We start from the raw sequence: 20783 nt of genomic DNA on the forward strand, positions 1-20783 counted from the left end.
CTAGATTAGACAAAGGAAGACATCCAGGTCTCCTGCTATAGTGTCGATCGTCTCTTCATGGAACTGTGCAAAGAGTATTCGAGGATTCAACAGATTGGGACCTTGCTGCATTTCTTCTTCTTGAAATAGGAGGCACAGAATTGTATCATCCAAGGGGTCCTCATCATTCATCCGGTGCCATACAGCGGGTTCTGCTTCCCATTCCCAATCATCTTCGTCCTCAGTCGGTTCTGGCTCCAAAAACAGTGCGAAAAGTGAGTACCCATCAAAATGGTCCGCTTGTATTTCTTCCCATTCTTCTCTCCAAGCTGCATTTTCCAGCTCTTGGACAATATCGAGTCTCGGATGTCTAATATGAAGATGTCGGATTAGTTACTCGGATAAAGATGCCATGGTAGTAGTGAGTAAATCGTAGGGATAGTAAGTCCTCATGGTTAGACTAGAATCTCGGTGCATGATCATTATATTTTTACTTCCCTAATCGATGATGGAAGATCTACTCTTCACGTTTTGTTTCACACTACCATAATTTTAGCTCATGTTATTCATTCTCTATTGAGCTAGTATTGCTCAACCCTTCATTTTTCAAGTATAAATCTGGAGCAGTAGCATGGAGTGGTGTGCATGCATACAAGTGTATTCTTTTAAAAATAGAGAAAGTGAAGACACTTATCAAATTTTTTGAAGGTGTAATGTAACTTCATTTACATACTTTTGACTTCGAATCGTTGTAAACTCCTATTAATCCTTTTAACTTTTGTATTTACGAAGTATTGGGCCGTAGTGCTTCAAGTTGTAATATCCGGAACCATGATGAGAAGGTTGGCAAGAAATACTCTTTTGGATAATATTGCTGAATATATTGCGAGTATATCATTTATGAAAAGTTATCAATATTTATGTCTAAAATCGTGGGCTTTACGGCGAGCATGAGAAGAGGCATAGCCATTGAGTGAGTGATGCCCGGAGTCTTCAAGTCAGTAGGTTGGTACAAGCAACTACATCAACCACCTGACGTGAGCAAAAGCTCTCTTATTAGTTGTACGTGTGTTTGACATTTTACGGTTACTCCATCTGTCCCTAAATAAATGTTCTACTCACAAACCTAAACCTTTAAAAAGATGCATTTTTTGCTTAAAATTTTTTTTTTTCACAAATCAATAGATATCAATGAATTCTTTAAAGTTGTGAAAAAAATTAGAATTTTTGAACGAAAAAATGTATCTTTTTAAAGGCCTAATTTTGCAGATCAAACACTTATTTTGGGACAGAGAGAGTATTACTTACTCTAATGTCCCGAAAACCAAATTTTGAATCCTAATTTTAATTATTCCAGAATGGAGTAAGACAGGAAATGAACCAGCACAGATCCACATTTCAGGCCAGCTTATCATCCGCCTTCATTTTTCAGTGTTAAGCAAGTTTAAGTGAAAAAGCCTCTAAAAGTACAAAACAAGAAAACAAAAAATGGTTTTAACAAAGAAAATGCTTATAACTACGAACGCATCAAACCTAAACAAAACTGAAGACAGGAGTAAAAAAGAGAGGCAAGAATAAAGGGAGAAAGGTGCCATCGGTGGTTCAACAAGCAGAATCGCAATCGGATACTATTGCCGAGCTAAATGCAAGGAAGATCCAAAAGAGGATAAGAATCTTACTAAATCCAATACCTAAAAAGAACAGCATCTTATTAATGAACCAAAACAGAAGAATCAACTAAAGTTGTCGACTACACCGAACCAAATCACAAACCAAGAAAATAGGATCAGGAGAATTAACTAAGTTACAACTTTTCAAAATTACACAGAATTTAGTATCAAGTACTATGGAAACCAACCCAACGAAGGGGAGAGACAGATCTTTTATCTTTATATGTGATGCAATTCGAGGAGATTAAAATGTCTCGTCTGAACATAAAAAATATATATATATAATCACAGCGCAATCATGACACATCCAGAAATTCAGAGACCATTTGACCTTCAGAACTCTCATGCTGCACCTTTAAACTTGGCATCGTATTCATAGGGTTGCTGCAACAAAAACAACATTTTCATAACAGCCCGTTATTGCAGAGACAAGCATTGCAAACAAAACAAGAATTCACAAGAAAAGAGAAGCTATAGCCTAAATGATGTTACCTGGAATTTCAAGCAAAAGAATACAATTGCAGTTCTTATATTTCATTAAGCACTCACACTACATACTGTACAAGATTGAAGGGAGGAGAAAAGGACAAGGGGGAGAAAACCCGGGGCCTTGAAACCACAAGGGAAGACTGTAGAACACTTAGGCAGTTTGAATCCACAAGCAATACCTAGGCAGTTTGAATCCACAAGCAGACAGATAGAGGAGGGGGGATGATCTAGCAAACCCGCAAGCTCTACATTTTGAATTCCCTCTCAAGTGAAACAACGTAAGCCCTATATAAAGACTTCTGAAAACCCTAAACCGAAACTTTACAAAAATAACCCTCCTAGAATATAAAATTACAAAGAGAATAAATTCTACACCGTGTAAAATGAAGTGTCCGGCAAGACAATGAAAATAGGACAACTAAGCAATTCACTCCACACGTGCAACTAATGTTGGAAAATGATTATTTGGGACCCTATGGAGTAAAAACTTGATTATTATAGCCCTAGAGACAAAATTTAATCATTACCCTTTAGAATAAAATGACCAGAAAAATAAGATCTTCGCACTGATTTTTTTTTTTTTCATAATCATCTTCGCACTAATTCGAACGGATTAAAAATTAGAACACTTAATTTTTTTGAGACTGTTTATATATTAAAAAATATGGTTAAAAAAAATTAAGTGCTCCAATTTTCAATCCATTTGAATCGGTGCGAAGATCTTATTTTTCTGATCATTTTATTCTGAAAGATCAAAATTTGTCTTTAGGGCTCTTATAATCAAGTTTCTGCTCCATAGGGCCAAACAAAGAGAAGAAATTTATCCTAGAAACAAAATTTAATTATGACTCTTTTAGGACAAAATGATCAGAAAAATAGATCTCCACACCGATTCAAACAGATTGAGAATTGGAGCACTTAATTTTTTAACTAAATTTTTAATATATATAAACATTGTTAAAAAATTAAGTGCTCTAATTTTCAATCCGTTTAAACCGGTGCGAAGATCTTATTTTTTTGGTCATTTTATTCTAAAGGGTCATAATTAAATTTTGTCTCTAGGGCTCTCATAAGCAAGCTTCTGCTCCATAGGGTTCGAAATAATCATTTTCCAAGGATTGGTAACTCCACGTGTGGAGTGAATTGTGTGTTGTCCTGTTTTCATTGGCTTTCCAGACACTTCATTCTACACGGACCCTACGTGTAGAATTTATTCTCAATTACACATCATCCCATCTATGTAGAAGAGATTCCATCAGCTGGCCAAATAACAGCACAAATCTAGAATTTGACCTGATGGAAAAACATTGGCACTCCTAGTAGTAATCTAGCAGTTCTAGCTCAAAAACTCATCAACATAGTACCCTCTAGCCTACCTGACCAAAAGCGCTATTGGATACAGCATTAGTGGACTTCCCTACGAAGTAAATAGCTTCTACAGAAGTCACCAAACGTGGAAACATGCAACTTACAATGAGTTGGTCACTTAAAAATGTAAAAGAAGTAAGAGTACCACACTTAAAAAATGTAAAAGAAGCACCTGGAACAGCTAATTTGATCTTTGCATTGGGAGAGAATAATTTATGTTTAACAGAGACCCAAGACACATCTAGGGCCATAGATGTCTGGTCTGGGAAAACACATTCTAAGGAACCAAAATTTGCTACGAAAGAGATCAATAACAGTTCGAGCAACTCGGCAACAGTGTTCTAAGACAAGGAATTAATCGCTGGTGGGGCTTATCTGATTAGGTTCAACTAACGATTAATCGCCAATTACTAATTAATATGCACCGGTTACTCGCCGATTAATCTGATTAATCGCTCAAAGGTGGCCGACCGCCCGACTAGCGCTTAGCGACTTTTAGAACATTGCTCGGCAAATGATCATGTCCAACCAGCTGAAACAGAAATTACAAGACAAGAAGTGGATAAAAGATTTCCCGCCACACGTTTTCACTAGAAATCTGGATTCCATGAAATTCAAAATCAACTGAAACTCCACCCTAAATGAACCAGTACAGGTACAGCATGGAACGGTACAATATGGGTATACAATGATATGGAAAAACCTAAAAATTCATGGCATGGGTAAGGCCGCACAGCTGAGGGACATCTTTAATTTGTATATGTAATACTTGAATATCGTGTTTTATATCTCTCTCAAAGAAGAATAGCAGCGAAGTTAAGAGTACTTCATCTTGATCTAGGTAAAGTCAAAACCTCTAGCCAGCCGCATCAGTGTATGTATCCAACACGCCGGGTCACACTGAGGACACGGCAAAATACATATTGGACACGCGGGAACACAACAAGGGTTAAATGTGCAAATTTCCTAATATTTTGAGGGTAAATGTGAAATACTTCAAAAAAAAATGGGTCAAAAGTGTATACAATCCTTGTCCATACAGATTGATGCTTCATGCTTCTTTAAATAACTATGCTTCAACTGGTTTAAAATAAGTACCATTTATTTATTTATTTTTGCCGTGAACGTGTCCACTCCACATTTTTCAGAAATCTTGTGCCCCCGTATCCGTATTCATATCCATGCTACATAGCCTCTAGCGACCATCTACTCTCTTAGGCATGGTTTGATCTATTCTCTGATAAGTTCAAACAAATGCCAGTTGCCGTTAACTGTATACCAGATGTCATCTTCTCTGTTTGAATTTGGTAGTTCAGGAATCCTTCTTAATATGTTTTATTGTTATCTACATAATCAACCCTCGTTCTTTCTTTTTTTTAAATATTCACAACTTAAACTCTTAAAACAAACATGGTCTTCTTCCTTTGCGGATGTCTATTAAACTTAAACCTCCCATACTCAGTTCTTTTTCTTTTTTGCTTGTGGGTCCTTCAAATGGATTCTTTTGCAAATAAGAAAATATAGTACTTTAAGATTGGAAGGGGAAAAAATCATAAAATCAAAAGAATAAATTAAAAAAAGAACTAGAAATTGTCAGGACGAAAACAAAGCATTAGTTTTTCATATCAAGCATCTAGAACATTAAATAAAAGCATAGCGGAGTCATACCCACGAAGTATCCATCCCGTACACATGGCGCGTATCGATGCCGTACCCAGATACATACCCAATATTTTTTTTGGCATACACTGTACAGGATGCGTATTTTGCCCAATCTGAGGTATATCCGTACCATCTAAGACACGTTTTTAGAGCACTCGTGCTTCATAGTCTCCACCCAACCTCACCCACACGACAAAAAGGGATACCACACGACAAAAAGGGAATACCACATGACAGTGTTACCATCCAATGGGGAAATCTCATATAGCGGTAGGGACCATTTCATGAATAGTTAAGGGGTGATGGGGGTGCCCCACCAAGTCATAATTCGATGGCGACACCATGTCGGGTTTTTTAACAGTTGCACTCAATGTAACTAGAGTCATGCTTAACATTCTTACTGAGATGGATGGACCTAAAAAACCAACGTACATGTTCCAACAACAGATTTCATAATACAGGGGAAGATTCCAAAATGGAGAAAGAGGAGCCTTGTAAAGATCAAAATACATACCAAAAACACAGCTGAGATCAACCGGCGTGCAAACCATCTATTATGCATTGCTCGTTGGGCACCTGCTGCGGCTTCAACAGTTTCGAACCGCAAATACACATTACCAGCACTGCTCCTGTAAGTTTGATAAACCTGGATTTACTACTTTTGAAACAACATTTCAATTTCATTGGCTCAGGAAATAAGAGGTTTTATGGACATATTACCCCATAGCAGTGCATCTGTACATAATTTGCACTACATATTGGAAGTAGAGGATGTAATTCTTTTTTGGTCAAAATAGAGGACGTAGTTCAAGTTACATCACTTTAATCAAGGCAAGAGTTGAGGCCCTGAGGGTGTACCCTGTTGATTTGCTTGAATCAAAAATCCTGTCGATTTGCTTGGATAAAAAATCTCTAACACCTCTATAAACCAAAATTCTAGATATAAGATAAAAGAAATAACAAAACAAAAGATAGTTCGGACTTCATAGAGAGAGATTGAGATTGAAGTCAAGTGCCAGGTGAAACGTGTGGATATTTTCAACCACGAGATTATCAGGGTTTCACCCACAAATCTAAAAAGATGAGTTAAGAAATCTCATAACTACTTCCTTAAGAAAGATTATTAACCACTGTTGGTGGCACCACCACCACTACCGGAATCCCTCAACCACCATCATTACCTCTAATAAGTAATACCTCTCACCTTTCCCACTTTCTTGACCGCACACAAACCTAACATTTCCATCTCAGCAGGGCTGAAAGAGAGGGTAGGTCCATCATTCTCTGTAATGTATTATTAGTTTCCTCTATGGATCTCAAGGCAATAAAATTTCCGGCTGTGAGAATCTGGTGAAGACGATGACCAGGTTGCTGAGGGAGGAAGAGAGATGAAGATGGGTCTTATAAGTAGCCTGTTTGGCAGCAGTGCACGGGGGTGTTGATAGAAATTAGGGACATATGGCAATGTATGTGAGTAAGGTACACATGCACACCTGTTTGTGAGATGTATTGGACTTTACTCTCGAAGAGACTATGTAGGGCAACTCGGGCCTTTTACGAAGGCGGAGGGTTGAGGCCGAAAGGTAGAGGGCACATGGTTTGGGACCTATCTATTACAGTATATAGTTGTAGAAGGATTTCAGTAATAGAGATAGCAGTAGAAAAGAGATTGCATTAGAGATATCGACGATGCAATCCTCACTAGTGAACTTGTTCTCGCTTTCTGTCGTGAAAGTAGGCACACTGTCAAACCACATATTTCTTGCAGTCATTATTACGCACAATTTTTATCCTTTCTTCATGGTATATGTGAATCGACATTGTAGGGTCTCAAAGCTATTCAACACCTACTGCAATATCATGTCGATAATTAGCTGCTCTTTATTACCTATCCAAGAACTTATAATTAGTCGCTCTTATTTCAAAATTTTAAACAAACCTCCGACAATAATTCTCATATAAAAGCACCTAAATGTAGATATACTTACTCCCAAACATTGGGAAGGGAACAAAATATCTTGACATTATATTTTCTCACAGCCATGAAGTCCACAATATTCATTGATTTATTTATCTATTATTTGACTATTAACATCTACTCAATATCTCCAAGTAGCTTGCACAAGAACCCTCCTGCAAACAAACCAAAAAAAAAGGAGGCCGAGATCCTGACATTCATGCTGAAACAAGACCTTTAGCTGTGATGCCCGTAATTTTGGGTAGGAACAGGCAATTGATTACAAGGAATTAAATTCCTAGCAATTCGATACATGAATTAATTGCATTCCAATATTTGAATTAATCCGGTAATTATGTCAACAAACCATTTATTTTGCAACATATATTAGAGTCAATGTTTTCTTGTTTATGGATTGAGCCAAGAATCTAATTTCTACGGGGAGGGTGGGATGATTCCCACTTACGTAAGTGGTTGTGGAGATTTGCATGTGAAAGGGAAAGATGGTGGAGAAAGGTAGTGGTAGCTAAGTATGGATGCGGATGGGGAGATTGGTCCTCTCTTAACACTAGCTTGCTTTATGGGGTGGGGCTCTAGAAAGGTATCATGAATGGGTGGGATGTTTTTGCAAAGAATATTCATTTGGCGGTTGGAGATGGGAGAAGGGTGAAGTTCTAGGAGCATGTGCGGTGCGGAGATGTGAGCTTTCGGAATGCTTTTCCGAGTATTTATTTGTTGGCTCGTGACAGGAATGTACCCGTTTCTGCGTGTTTTCACCTATACGAGGGAGTGATAGTATGGGATATTCGTCTTCGCAGGGATGTGCACGATTGGGAGGAGGATGATTTGATGGTCTTGCTATCTACTGTATATAGTATCCAAGGGATAAGAGAAGGGGGTTATGAGCTGCGCTGGGTTTTATCTAAATCAGGATCCTTCTGGGTGAAATCCTTTTATCAAGCACTTAGTGGAGGTAGCGATTCTTCTTTTCCGTGGCGTGCGATTTGGAATACTAAGACACCGTTGAAGGTGAGTTTTTTGTGTGATGTGCAGCCCCAGGCAAAATACTTATGATTGACAATTCGATTAGAAGGCGGAAAATCATTGTCAATTGGTGTTGTTTGTGTAAACGGGATGTGGAGACGGTTCATCATCTGCTTGTTCATTGTCCGGTGGGGTGGGAGCTTTGGATTTTGGTGCTTTCTTGGTTTGGAATACAATGGATTGTGTCGAGAAATGTCATGGAAGGTGTGTTAGTATGGGTAGGAGAAGGAAGAGTTGGTGGCCCATGATCCCGCTTTGTTTGACTTATGGTGCGAGAGAAATTCGAGAGTTTTTGATGGGGTGGAAAAACCTCTAGCTAGGATAAAATCTTTCTTGGTGAATAGCTTGTACAGTTGGGACAAGGGAGATTGTTTTCCTTCCCTTGACCAATTTTTAGATTGGTTTGAGCTTTTTCATTCCGGTGGCAATGTATAGGGCCTTTTTATTCTGTTGCCTTCTTTTGTATACGGGTGGCATTCCCTTGATGCCTTATCTCTAATATAATTAATTACTCCGTTACTTATCAAAAAAAAAAAAGATTCCCACTTAGTTCAGGAATGTGATTCCTGGTCGAATATGTCAATCAGAAATCACATTCCTGTTCTCATCTGTTCCAAACGTAGGAATCATGGAGGTATAGCATCATATCCCCATTCCTCCTCAAGATTCCTGTCATCCAAATTGAGCCTCGAGGCAATATACACATGAGAACAGATAACCAAATTTTTGTGTAAAACATTGTAAGCTACTGATAACGCGTAATGCAACAATGAACTAAATCATCAGACTTACTTGTCAACATAGATATGCTTTACTCTACCATAATTCGAACATTCTTCCTCCACGTCCTCTTTGATGTCCAGATCGAACTCCAGATCTGCCTGTAAAAAAGTATCAAGGATAAGTACTATCCATACAACAGGTAGCCCACAAGTATAAGTTGTAAGAAAATATATCAAACAACTAGATTACACACTTCTATTGTTGGATCAAACATATTCTTCAAAAGTAAACACTCGCTGGGCTTCCCAATAGGCTCCAAGGCCACAGATGTCACTAGTGCAGGAAGAGCTGGGGCAGCAACTACAGTTTGCCCATTGAAAGGCAAGGCGACGGCTTGTTGATTTGAAGCAGCACCATTAAGCATTGGAACTCCAAGAGACCCCACAACGCTGCAAAAGAATAAACTTCTGAGTCTAATTCTCCATGCCATGTATAGCAGTAAACCCAAAAGATAGACTGAGGTACTACACATACCTTGTGGCAATACCGCTGCGGTCCAGCTTCTGCATAAGCAAAGCCCTTGATTGAGCATTCAGAGACTGTAAAAATGAATAAGACGTCAGTGTAGTCGTAACCGTAAAACATATTGCATAAGAAAAGTGAATATTTGAATGCCTGTAGTCATAAATTTACTTTTTTCCTCCACAACTCAGAAAACATATATGTTTTTTCCTAATGGTTTGGGCGGGTGGTGTGGTGGTTAGTTTTTTAACTTTTTTATTGGGGGGAATGGGGAGGTGGAGGGAGAATTTATTTTATTTGGTTGGAATGGTGCATTAGCCGACCCCAAGTGATTGGGACGTAAGGCTCGGTTTGGTTTGGTTTGGTTTGGTTTGGTTGGAATGGTACATGGCGGACTGATGGTTATACAGTTACTACTTGCATAGAGCTAAAACCAAGAAGCACATACACGGACACAGAATACAGACATGACACGGACACGTTATTTCTTCAAAAATTAAGACACGGACACGTTGGGGACACATCAATTATATTTCTGTTATAGATGCATCTTATGGATTAATATAAAAGTCAAAACATTATCAATCATATTAAGAGTTTAAGATCAATTCAATGAAGATACAAATCACCACTCCTACATTAGTATGCATTAACTATACATCTGTGGAAGTTCACTCCGGATCAAGTTTTCAAAATTACATTTTAACCTCCTAATATATCCTTAGCATGTCCCAAGGGTATATCCACGTCATGTCCTAGAGTATCTGCTATGCATTTGAGTTAAAAAAAATATACTAAAAAGGCCAGACACATATTTTAACATGTCTGACCCATGTCTAGGGAGTGCTGTGTCCATGACGAAAACATGTTGCAGACAAACGAGGCCAGTAAAGACTTGTCCATGCTTCTTAGAGCTAAGACATCAGATAATTCTATAAATAAGTCCAGAGAATAACTCAGTGTTTCACTAGGTGAGTAATCGCTAGTCGGCACCTGGCCGAGGCATTTTAGGGCTAGTCGGTGAGATTAGTCAGCCGGCCAACTTATCGGTAATTAGTAGCTGACTAATCGGCGAGTAGCGAGTAGTCGGCGAGTCGCAATTCCTTGGCAAGTCAGCAAATTGGGAGAGAGAGAGTCAAACAGTAACTGTAGAGAGAGAGAGGGGGAGAGAGACGAACAGCTGTCAGTCATCGCCGGAGCTGCCAGATCTAGAGGCTTCGATTGCTGGAGAGGTAGTGTTTGTCATATAGGGCTGAGACTGAGAAAGAGAGACGCAGAGGAATTCTGATCGTAAAGTAATTTACGGCTGACTCGAGATGTAGCAGTAGTAGTATATTAATATATATATATATATATATATATATATATATAGGATAATTACGCTTGTAACCCTTGAGTTTTGAAAATAATATAAAATTATACAAAATTCCTCTTTCATAGTTTTTTTTTTTTTTTTTAATTTTCTTAGACTATGGGGGAGAGAGGGAAATAATTATCATGCTTTTATAAACAATGAAAAATCCGACTAATGTGCAAGAGAATTTGTTTAGAACCCGTGAAACTCATTAGCACGGAAGGAAGACATACACAGCACGCATAGGGCCTAAGCATTCGTACAAAAACAAGAAAATACCAGTGAATACTAGTGCATCGTGCAGGACCCATTAACCTACTCCATATAATTGTTTTTTCAATAATGATGAAAGAGGCATGAACACTGTCAGTAAAATGGTTATGAGCCTCATGACAAGAGTTCAGCTGGTATAAATAATCACAACCGAGTCTCCGAAGATAAAAATAGTCATGAATGGCATTTTCTAGCTAACAAAGATGTAATAAGAAGATATCATATAACATGGTAGTATGGTACACATATGAATGTATTCCAAAATAGTCGCGGAATATCGATCAGTAGTCAATGATATCAATCTTACAAACGAAATTCTAGATAAAGGAGGACCAGAATGGTTGCAAATTGACTTCCATTCTGGAGCGCTAATAATAATAATATAATACAGATCGATCATTAGTCACTATTTTGGACTACTTATTGTTGGGCTTTTCGAATAGTAGAAATCGAGACTCTGGCTCCATCACCATCTAATAGTACCAACATTTTTTTTATTCAATTGACAGGCAACTATAATCTTCTGTGGTGTACATACATAACAAAAAGATAAGAATCCATACAGCAGGCTTTTGGCAGCTGCTTTTTGAGATGATCACAAGGCAGAATGGTGTCAACAAGCATCCTAGCCTAAGGACGTCTTACAATGGACTAAATTGTAGTTACTAATTTACGTGAAAACTCTTGTTTATCATTAATTTGCCCAATCAACTTATTGAATGTATTGTTATAAAAGCGAGTGTGATGGAATTAGCGGAAATGAAAGGTGAAATATGGAAGCAAATTTCAGGAGGAAAACTCCTGCTTAGGGTACACTAGCTCTCAGGTACACACTTATCAATGACATCTTTCTCACGCTACAAGACTCAATTTCTTAGGGTGAAATGATGAATATAACTCACCAAACCTCCTCCATCATCATCATCAAAGTCAGCTGCTTTGGCTCCTGTATCTTGCACTCCAATATGATCGGTTACCGAGGAAACCTGCATATGAATGTCGAAAATGTCGAGATTTTGTCCTCATTAAGATATCCTTTCAAATTAAAAAGAAAGGACAAACAGTGGATTCATTTTTTTTTACAAGTCATATTCTGATAAGAAGAAACCTACCACATCAAAAAGAAGGAAGACTACCTAATTTAAAGAAGAGTGAAAAAAGAGTAGATGTACCTTGATAATTCGACCTGCAATCTCCAATTTTCCATTCAAACTTTGAGCTGCCTTCGCGTGTTCAAGTTGAGCAAACTACAAGAGAATGGTGAAGTATTAGATCTTGTCAAAAACATTAATAAATAAACTTACATAACCGATAATCATAGTTCTTGATGCAGTATCAATTTAACACTAACCTGAATGAATCCGAAACCTTTACAGTGTCCCGTCTCAGGGTCGGTAGGCAGTTGCACAATCTCCACAGGCCCAAAAGCTTCAAAAATCTGACAAGTCCCGACAAATAAAGCCCAATTGTTAGCAAAGCAGCCATTTAGGATACCGAATTATTAGATAAGCAATGATAAACCTATTCATGAATCAAGTGCACAAGGAAGGGAGAGAATCAATAGGAGACATGACTGTAATCCTTCACTGGTGGAAGATACGAAAGAGCCAAGTGCAAGGAGAAGGTAGCAATTGACCCAACAAGACCACCCCTTCACCCCCCACCCCAAAAACCAGAGGAAGATCAAAGAACAATAGCTTAGCTAAGTGATACCCTCACTCAAGAACCTAGGAAAGCAATTTCAACTTGCCAAATATTTTGCTGCTGCACTACAAACATTGCCAGAACCCAATTATCCAAGAACTCACCCACACAATCACAACCTTTAGAGTTTAATGCATGCTCGATTAATCAATAGTAGATTCCGCAAAGAGGCTTCTTGAAGAAATTGTCGTCTCTGCTTTCCTATTGAGTACCCAATTTCTACCAGCTTTGAGGAGGAAATTGGTTGCTCTCCAAACATCAACCAACACTAATTAACCTACGCTGCCAACATCACAAACGTCACCACCAATATCTAATTAAGTCCTTAACACCATTATCAGCTCAAAGCCCCCAAACAAGGTTTCCTTTGCCAAGAGAACGATGTAGCACTCATTTAACCCTAATCAAAGTTGAAAGCAGGCATATAAGCTATCGAAGCCAAAGAGGGGACAAGATTAGCACCCCACCCTAAGATCCTTCTCTATACTCATCTACGGAATTTAACTTGGTAAACAAAGTTATTGTCAAAAGGTATGCTGCCTGTATCTACCAAGATTCATTGTATATTTGACTTAGTAAACAAAGTTTATTTGTTAGTGAACTGTCATATCGAGCATGCAGATCCTGTTGAGAGTTTCTAAGAAAACGAAATGTTTCTAGTATGCGGGTCACGCCGTTACAGTTCTTCATCGTAAGTCATTTGCATACATACTCCTACAACATCAAATCGGCATGAGGCATGGAAAACTTGTTTCCATGACTAGTAAACTAAAAAGAACTAGTTCGATTGCAAGACAAAAAGAAACAACTTTTTTTTTGAAAGGCCAAAAAGAAAAGGAGAGAAGAAACAACTTTGAAGACAATAACAAATGTTTTTGTTTAGTCAGAAGAGTCCTCCAACCATTTTGGACTTGGATTAGTAATCGGTTTCCATATGAAAGGCAGATATCGACCTGGAGTCCTGGACATTTTCAGGATGTCACTAAGAACCAAAGAAAGGCAAGTGCTTTTCCAAGTGGGGATCCAATTTCAATGAGAACTCTCACCTTGAAACTAGGGTAAAGCAAGGTAGGGTAGACGACTAGATGTACATTCTATCAAGGTTAGAGCACCAAATGTGCAGAGCATCATTGTAGAGTATTTTCTCTGAGCACGCAACTCACTCTTTTTCTTCCATTTTTAGGTTTATTCTGCGTGACTTTTGATTCCAGAAAATATTCTCCTTCCTGCAATTCCTTCACCTTCTTCAACACGTAATCAATAACATAACCATATTACCTGTTTAAGCTGAAATTCTGTCATGTTGAAGTGAAGATTCCCCACATACAGTTTTCTATCGCCTGCACCATACGGGCCCACAGCTGAACTGCCACCTGAAGCATTAGTTTGAACAAGGTTCTTTTCAGCCTCTGATGGTTTCACCATCACAGGTTGTCCAAGAAGTAAGTGGCCAGAAAGAGCTATAGCCATTGGGACTGACATCGCATCATAAAATTCGATATACCTGCAGTGTCACAGATGGCTCACAATAAGCTTGCCAATGCATACAAGGTAAAACAAACAAAAACTTACAAGGCATTTTCCTAAGGAGGTGAAAAAAACAAGGACAATTAAGTGCTATATCCCAAGCTGAGTTTCTTCTGATGTCTCTAAACCTCAACCAAAAAAGACAACATCAGTTCATCATGGCAAAATGCAAATTGGGAATACTACATGTCAGGATGATAAAAAGTACAACTAGATGTAGATTATTCGCACAGAATAGATGGACAAAACAGGAGGGTTCCACTTGGAAATCGGCGTTAGGCCACTTCGAAAGGTAACTTTTTCTTCTTAATTGATAAGCATGTCAGCAGTCAGCATTTTGTACAGATTGCCGACAATTAAAGAGCCTGCAAAAAAAGTTAACAAGGACAGTTGGGACATAGAAGCATCTCTGAAGATTGAGTCCACATAGGGCATAGGGCAGGGGAAGAGCCTGGCCAAATTCTTCATCAACAGCGACAAAAAAATGCCCTTAAATTGACCTAACAAGATGCATTCTCTAGGAATTTCCCTTCAACCAGACAAAGATTGAATATGCCATCAAATCTTCCAGCCCCACTAAGATGCAACAATGAAGGTAAACCTGGAAAATATGATAAAGCCGACTTTTTTTCCTTTGATATAGCCTGTCATAACAGGCAACAAACGCACTTAAACAATGAACGAAACAAGGGGTTGTAACATTAAGAAACTGCCAGCAGAAATGTGACTGGTAGATGATCCATGTCAAGGCTCACACCATCACATGTACAATAGTACATAAAATATAAGTCCCACAACCACAAGCTATATGATGCCACATGCCAGAACAAAGACAAGTCATGGGTTCATGGGTGAAGACATACTCCCCCGACCTGCGCGAAGTCCAACTTTAAAGAATTATTACAACTGATATAATTAACTAAATCTAATGAGGGCAGAGCAGGGAAGAAAAAAATTGCTATAAGAGGAGAGTATAAGTAATCTGGTTCTCTCATTGACTGAGAACAGACATAGCATAAAACAGGAAAAAAGAAACTCAGATCCATGTCATCTACCTTGAGAACGCAGCATGAATTGTTTAAACATGAGTGCAAGGTAACCCCATCATCCCCCATCAAGATTTCTTTATCGCATTGCTAGTGAATTTAAGAATACAGTTAAACTTAATTTTGAAAAAAAAAGCAGCAGCTACATTCCATCTATTGCGCCTAGGTATGATACTTGCAAGCATAAAGTCATACCCAACTCCTTTTGACCGTCTTGAATTTCGGTCCATGATGAGTCGAACATCCCTCACCTGGAGATAAAAAAATCAACTGGTGTAAATACAAAAACAAAACAAAACTTCAACCAAATCCAAAAACAAAAACAAAAACAAAAATTAAATCACCAATTTTTACATTTTTTTACGCACTACAACACCAACTAGGGGGAGTGGGGGCGTCATCATATCATTAGTTTAATAACACAATGCTTACACAAGAATTTCATTATACCACTCATCACAACTGAATGCAGAGGAGCATTCACTGTGGCTAGGAGATATATACAACATGCATAAATGTTGGAAGTGGTGTTCCAAATACCAATAACATGAAGGGGTCCTAGACATGAAGACATGCATGATGTAAGGCAATATTACTTATTAAATGTTGAAACAAAATCATTTTGTCAGTCTACAGAGCATGACTACCGTCAGTCCACTAACCTTGCCAGCCTTGGAAAAGAACTCGTAAACATCTCTCTCGGTTGCCTTCAGAGGCATCTGCCAACAATGCATCCATGCCAGTAAAGTGAATTAGTAAAAGCAAGAGTAAAGACAATCATGTGAAGTAAATGAATTATGAAGACTGAAGAATATCTGCTACCTGGTATGCAAAAACAGTTCTTTGGTCCCTTTCTGGATCAGCTTCAGGCTCCACCACTTCTTTCTTTTCTTTAAATCTCCTGTCACCAAAATGACTTTAAACATGATAAGAAGATATCATACTGTAAAAGGCTAAAAGCATTTCGATACATTGATTTGTATGACCTTTTGTAGAGGTAACACAAACAGGCAATAAGAACTAACAAGCCAAGTGAAAACATAAGAAGTTAAGAACAAATAATATATAGACAATTGGCTGGCCAGTTAAGCGTTTAACAAGGCTTTCGTTTTTGGGCTTACACTCTGGAAAGAACTTCAGAGTCGGTTTTAATGTAGACTTGCAGTCTATTTGGAACACGTGGAGAGGCAAAGTAACGGAAGAGAAAATAATTAAGAAGGAAAGGGCAGAGAAAAATTTACTGTGCTTAATACGATGTTTTATTATTTTTCTCTCTTTCTTCTCAAACCAGACAAGAGAAGAGAAATTTCTTAAATTTCCCCTTTCCTGCCCTTCTTTTCCCCAAGTTTCAAACAAACCTTCAAGCAAAAGGCATTAAGGAAAAGGCAAATTACACTTAGACTCCAGTACTATGAGATATTTTTTAAGACATCCCTCGACTAACAAAAGTGGACACCCGCACTGCTTAACTATCATGTAAAATGTAACTGTTAGTATTTCTGTCAAGTCAAATGCCTACAATACCCCAGGAGGCTATACATAAGATTCTTGTAAATAGAGTTTCAATATTGAATGTTATTTAGATTGAACAAACTTATGAGGTTAGTATGATTATATTCAGCAAAATTGAAATTTGGGATCAAAGGATGTTGGTCTATCCCGTCATTCCTAAAACCCCATCTTTGGTAATTACTAACTACACAGTATTTTCAGTTCAATCACCAATTTGAGCAGGAATCAAATTGGGGCAAGAAGTCAAGTTTAGTTCAAATATAAATTGAAGGTTTCGGCAATAGATTAGCATAGCAGGAAGGTCATCTGACACTTTGGGACATGGTTAATAGGACGGCAATTGGGGACATGATTCATGGCTTTATAATTAGAAATAGTGGTTTCGGATTTTGTCATACGCATAGTCCTAATTTTTAACGAAGGAAAGATGGATGATACATACACGTAAGTATACGTAAATGTATGTAGACGATATATATTATTGGTAATATATTGGTGAAATGATAAAGATGGGTTTTGGGAAAGAGGGAAAGGCTCATCTCCTTTGATCCCAAAATGCAATTTTTGCTCCCAAAACTTTGAACAAATCATATAATCATCTAATAAGTTTGTTCAACCAAATAGAGATTTCCATATTGAAAATATATTTAGAAGGTTGTTTAATAGCTCTTTGGGCATTTAGGGAAAAATTACGTAGAAGACGCCAAACCTACTTTTTCCCCTTAGTTTTGAGGGAAAACTCCATATGGAAGTTCAGAAGGTACAAGTGTTCACTTCTGTACTTAATTGGGGTGACTTAAGAATTGCTTAAAGAGCCTCAGTGTACTCCAGTTTCGATATTCTACTCTAGAAATTCTGGAAAAGAATTCTACTCTGTGGGTTGCATTGAGGTTCAGAAAAGCTGTAGTAAAACATCCAATCAATTGCCATTGATATATATCATTTCAATCCAATCGCTTTCAGATTTGAGCCATAATTGTACATAAAGAGAAGTACCATAAACTCAAGTAACAGGAGTTCAGAGAGAGCACTTATAATATGAGGTCAAAGCATTGTCATCTCTGCTATGGAAAACACAGCAAAGCATTATGAAAAGCATTTCCAAGAGTCACCCTAAAGCCCATATAAATTCTTCAACCAAATGTCACATGTTATACAAAACTTGGGACTACCAATTGTACAACTATGAGATGATTAAAAAATTGATCACAAGATGGGGCCCTCCACCTCTACTTAGTACCGCTTCAGACCTCTCTCAAATTGACTTCAGCAATTATATCGGGAGATTGAAGAACACAAACTCATAAGTAGCATCATAAATCTGTTCGTAAGACAATCTTCTATTTAGTCATGCCATACCTTAAATGCCAAAAAAGAAACAACAGACCACATCAAACTCAATTTGTGAAAAAGCCACTTACTTCAGTGTAGCCTTCAAGAACTTTCCGCATTGTTTTAGCCCATTAGAATGTGCAAACAATCCATCTACGATTTCAACTCAAGTTAGAACTTATACACTTAAACGGATGATTATTATTTTTAGTGAGTAATCCTTAATCCTTTTGAAAGTCGTTTTCAAATCAACCATGTAAATATATGTACGATGTGTTTACAAAGGGATCAATACAGACACAATCTCCCCACACAATGGATCCACAATGACTAACATTACAGAAAACATGCAAACACGCAAGAGGTGCATGAAAGACGTGGAGGGAAGAAAAGGTAATGTAATCAACACTAAATAACTGAAATGCTTATTGGCATCCATATTCCACAACCACCAGCTTATTAATCGTTAAATCTGCTAAATGCATTTGCTCTTCAACTCAAAGGCAAAACGAACTTCAGCCAGCCTTTTGACCTTGTCAAACTCCATTCACGGAACCTTTCAAAGGCAGGGGTTAGTCTATCCCGACATAATTCACTAAATTCCATAGGTCACGACTTTTATTTCACATGGATGTGAGTTTATCGTTCCTTGGCTAAAATTTTAACTTCATGGTCATTTTCGATAGATATGCAAGAAAGATTCTACAATACAAACATATCAAGCACAAAATGGACCAAATACATAAGCAAGCAAAACAAACAAACAAACAAAATTACACAATGTGGAGAGAGAAGAGTGAGAAAACACCTGCTTTCACTCATTTCAAGCTCCCGTTCCCTCTCTCTCAGAATTTCCCAGTCGCTATCTTGCCTCCTCGACGACCTCGATCTACTTCTCCGTGACCTCGAGCTCTCCCTCTCCCTTTCCTTCTCCTTGTCCCTCTCTCTCCCCTCCCTCTCCTTCTCTTTCTCCCTCCTCTCCCTCTCTCTCTCCTTCTCTCTATCCCTCTCCTTCTCCCTCTCCCTCGACCCCCTGTCCCTCTCTTTCTCCCTATCCCTTTCTCTCTCTCTACTACTCCTATGCCTATCCCTATCCCTATCCCTATCCCTCTCTCTGTCCAACTCCCTATCCCCATCCCTACTGCTCCTATGCCTCGACGACCGTTCCCTCTCGTCCCGGTCCCGGTCCCTCTTTCCGCCGCTCTCTCCGTCGCCTCCTCGAGATTTCTTGCTCTTCCGATCCTCGTCGCCGCTGTCGTCCTCTCTCCTCCTGGAACCTCTCTCCGTCTTATCTTCGCCGTCCTTGCTGCTCTTCTTCGACGCCGAGCCGTCTATCTCGGTCTCCTCCACGGTCTTCTCCAGATAATCGTACTCGTCGAAGTCCATATCTTTTCAACTCTCTCTCTCTCTGTAAGGTCGAACAATTGAGCTTTATCAGAGCCCCTGGATTTGGTGCTGGATCGAATTGGCGAAACCCTAGCGAAGGTTTTGAGAAGAAATCAGAAAGGAAAACTGAACGTGTAGTGATTGAAACGGATGAAGTACAAACACCTCGCTAGGGGTTTTTCTCCCCAGAAATGTTGTGGAAATTCCACTATACACCCTTGCTTTCAAGGAAACCGCCAAACCGGTGGTTCTATATGTAGGCACGTAGGGTTAATTTTGTAATTTCATAGATGATGGACATTTTACTTTTCGTTTTTGATTGAAAAGGCTATGCATCATCAGGTTAATAAAGCGCGCGTGCGCCTCACAATCCGGCTCTTGATGGCCCTCGTTGGATTTTGCCATATTTGGCCCTCTTTGGATTTTCCCAGATTTTGCCATATTTCAAATCTAGAGCGCGTCCCAGAACACTTTTTTAAAAAATAAGTATTTATTTCACATTTTCAAACTCAAAAATAATATAAATAAAAAAATATTTTTTTGAATTTTTTCTGCACCGTATTAAAAATAAGATCTTTCAAACAAGATCCACATTACATATTTTTATATTTCAATAAGCCCATTATTTGTAGCTTGAAATTACCTTCTTAAAAAATAAATATTTATTTAGCGTTCGGGACGGAGTCACTAGTATATTAAGGGCTTGTTTGATAACCCAAATTCAGCACTTAAAACTGAATCAATTAAGTAATAAGTGATTCAGTAGGTTTGATAACGATATTTTACATTGCTTAACAAATTAAGTACTACTTAAAATGTAGGCTAAAAAGTTGAAAAAAATTAATTTTGAGCTACTTTATTTTGGCTGAATTTTTGTGTACTTGCATTTAATCATCATACCACCACAACTATTCTCACTCCTACAACCACTCCACCACCACCACTACTTCGCCACCGCCACCAACACCACCACCTCTACCACTTCACCACCACAACTACACCATTACCGCCACCATCACCACCACACCCCTATCACTCCACCACCACCACCATTACCACCCTGCCACCACCACTACCACATTGGTCACCCCTGCCACCATTGCACAACTATCACTCTACCGACACAACTCATTGCCACCATTACACTACCATCACTCCACTGCCACCACCACTACCATTCATTGCCACCATTACACCACCACCACCTACACCACTATCGCCACCACTCCAATACC

General features: G+C 38.5%; 1 protein-coding gene across 3 annotated transcripts; it reads right to left on the minus strand.

The window, feature by feature from the left end:
* Nucleotides 1-1667: 1667 nt before the first annotated feature.
* On the minus strand, nucleotides 1668-19769 carry LOC131303237 (uncharacterized). Of its 3 annotated transcripts, none has more exons than XM_058330016.1 (13): nucleotides 18971-19769; nucleotides 16141-16219; nucleotides 15981-16037; nucleotides 15514-15569; nucleotides 14024-14249; nucleotides 12393-12479; nucleotides 12214-12288; nucleotides 11944-12027; nucleotides 9427-9491; nucleotides 9146-9341; nucleotides 8962-9050; nucleotides 5683-5797; nucleotides 1668-2033 (listed from the first exon to the last, which is right to left on the minus strand). In XM_058330016.1, the coding sequence occupies exons 1-13, from the start codon at nucleotides 19546-19548 to the stop codon at nucleotides 1992-1994; spliced, it is 1749 nt and encodes a 582-aa protein (XP_058185999.1). In that variant the 5' UTR covers nucleotides 19549-19769; the 3' UTR covers nucleotides 1668-1991. The 3 variants fall into 3 exon arrangements, 2 of the variants coding, with proteins under 2 accessions (XP_058185999.1, XP_058185998.1); XM_058330015.1 differs by having other exon boundaries at nucleotides 16141-16234; XR_009191924.1 differs by lacking the exon at nucleotides 1668-2033 and adding an exon at nucleotides 5889-6027 and having other exon boundaries at nucleotides 5690-5797; nucleotides 16141-16234.
* Between the last annotated feature and the right edge of the window lie 1014 nt (nucleotides 19770-20783).

The sequence above is a fragment of the Rhododendron vialii genome, chromosome 10a (assembly GCF_030253575.1).
Source record: "Rhododendron vialii isolate Sample 1 chromosome 10a, ASM3025357v1".
Taxonomy (NCBI): domain Eukaryota; kingdom Viridiplantae; phylum Streptophyta; class Magnoliopsida; order Ericales; family Ericaceae; genus Rhododendron; species Rhododendron vialii.